This window comes from Perkinsus marinus (genome assembly GCF_000006405.1).
Source record: "Perkinsus marinus ATCC 50983 genomic scaffold scf_1104296977536, whole genome shotgun sequence".
Lineage (NCBI taxonomy): Eukaryota > Perkinsozoa > Perkinsida > Perkinsidae > Perkinsus > Perkinsus marinus.
Genome location: NW_003200150.1, coordinates 1 through 1,307, shown reverse-complemented (window position 1 = coordinate 1,307; position 1,307 = coordinate 1). Strand labels below are relative to the sequence as shown.

Sequence of the window (1,307 nt, the reverse complement as noted above, 5' to 3'; positions counted from 1 at the left end):
CGTACTCAAGATAACCATATCATCTCTAGCTGCTTTACCATGCGACGGCACCCTCAATGAACTTCGAGAAGGCATCAGCAATCTCACTCGGAGACGACTTATTGTTGACATCTGCCAAGCTAACAAACAAGAGTTAGTTGGCAGGTCAGAGGTCTGGTGATCCTTCAGATCCTTGAGAGCACCATTGGCGATCTGGTCACTGATGGCCCTCGGAGCGACCAGGCACAGAGCCAACAGTTGCAAAGGAGCAGGATCAAGTTGACAATTTGTCGTGGCCTGAGAAATCTTATCCCACACCCTTGGGTAATCCCATGAACGAGGCTTCCCACGTTCAACCATAGTGTAGTCATGGCCATCAGGGTGGGTTTGTACATTCCAAGATCGAGCCCAAGCAAATACTGAAGAGCCAAGATCTTTGCCCTTAGGGCATCTGAAAGCCATACATTTATATATGGGGTTCCCCATATTCACACCCAGGACCCTTTGAAGCGTGTCAACAGGGTTCCTACCAGTATAATCGATATCACCAGAAGCTCGAGTAACCATCTGCGCAGCAGCACGAATATTCTTCATGAAAGCAAGGTCGTCACCATGAGTGCCAGTATTGGTTTCAACCGTATCACTCTCTCTTTCTTTCTCGGATGATGCACCATGAAAGAGATGAGTGTCCGACGTTTGAGCAGTATCATCCCAAGAGGATGAAATACTGTCATCATCACCATAGTCAACTTCTTCGTTACCGTACATACCAACACGACTCTGTTGATAACCTCAGGAGAGAGATGGAAAAATTAACTTAATCACTTTTTGGGACTTCGCCCTGAACTACTTCAACCGTTTCATGATGAACAACGAAGTATCAAATTCTCAAGACAGCAAGATTGTTCTAGAGAGCGAATGATAATCTAACAATGTGCTAACTGAGGATATTAGGACTCCTAACGGCAATTAAACACAACGTAAAACATTATACAGCTACGAATCGAACCTGGATCGATCGAACAACAGCCGCAAACTCTACCACCCCACCATTTTATACTTGATATAAACTAAATAAGAATCCGACAAAGATAGTGCCACAAGGCGCCATTCAGCAGATTTAACAGATAAAACCTCTTTTATTATCAACTGATACGCGTAATGAATGATCCAGTAATGGACCATTATGGATCTTAACGTCTTCTGATATGGAGGGGTCTTGCAGTAAAAAAAGGCTTGACTCTACCGAAGAGTAGCATTTGTAAGGAGTTTCATACGAAGCTTATAAGCTTCAGATAAGTATCGAACTTGGTAAAGAGTTTTGTTAA

The 1,307-nt window shown here is 43.5% G+C and overlaps 1 protein-coding gene across 1 annotated transcript; it reads right to left on the bottom strand.

Moving 5' to 3' along the window:
• Nucleotides 1-34: 34 nt before the first annotated feature.
• Pmar_PMAR022113 (hypothetical protein) lies at nt 35-573 on the bottom strand (the record flags this gene model as incomplete). Its single annotated transcript, XM_002764401.1, has 4 exons — nt 35-111; nt 183-276; nt 330-430; nt 474-573. 4 exons carry the CDS (start codon nt 571-573, stop codon nt 35-37), a joined length of 372 nt encoding a protein of 123 aa, XP_002764447.1.
• Nucleotides 574-1,307: the final 734 nt, after the last annotated feature.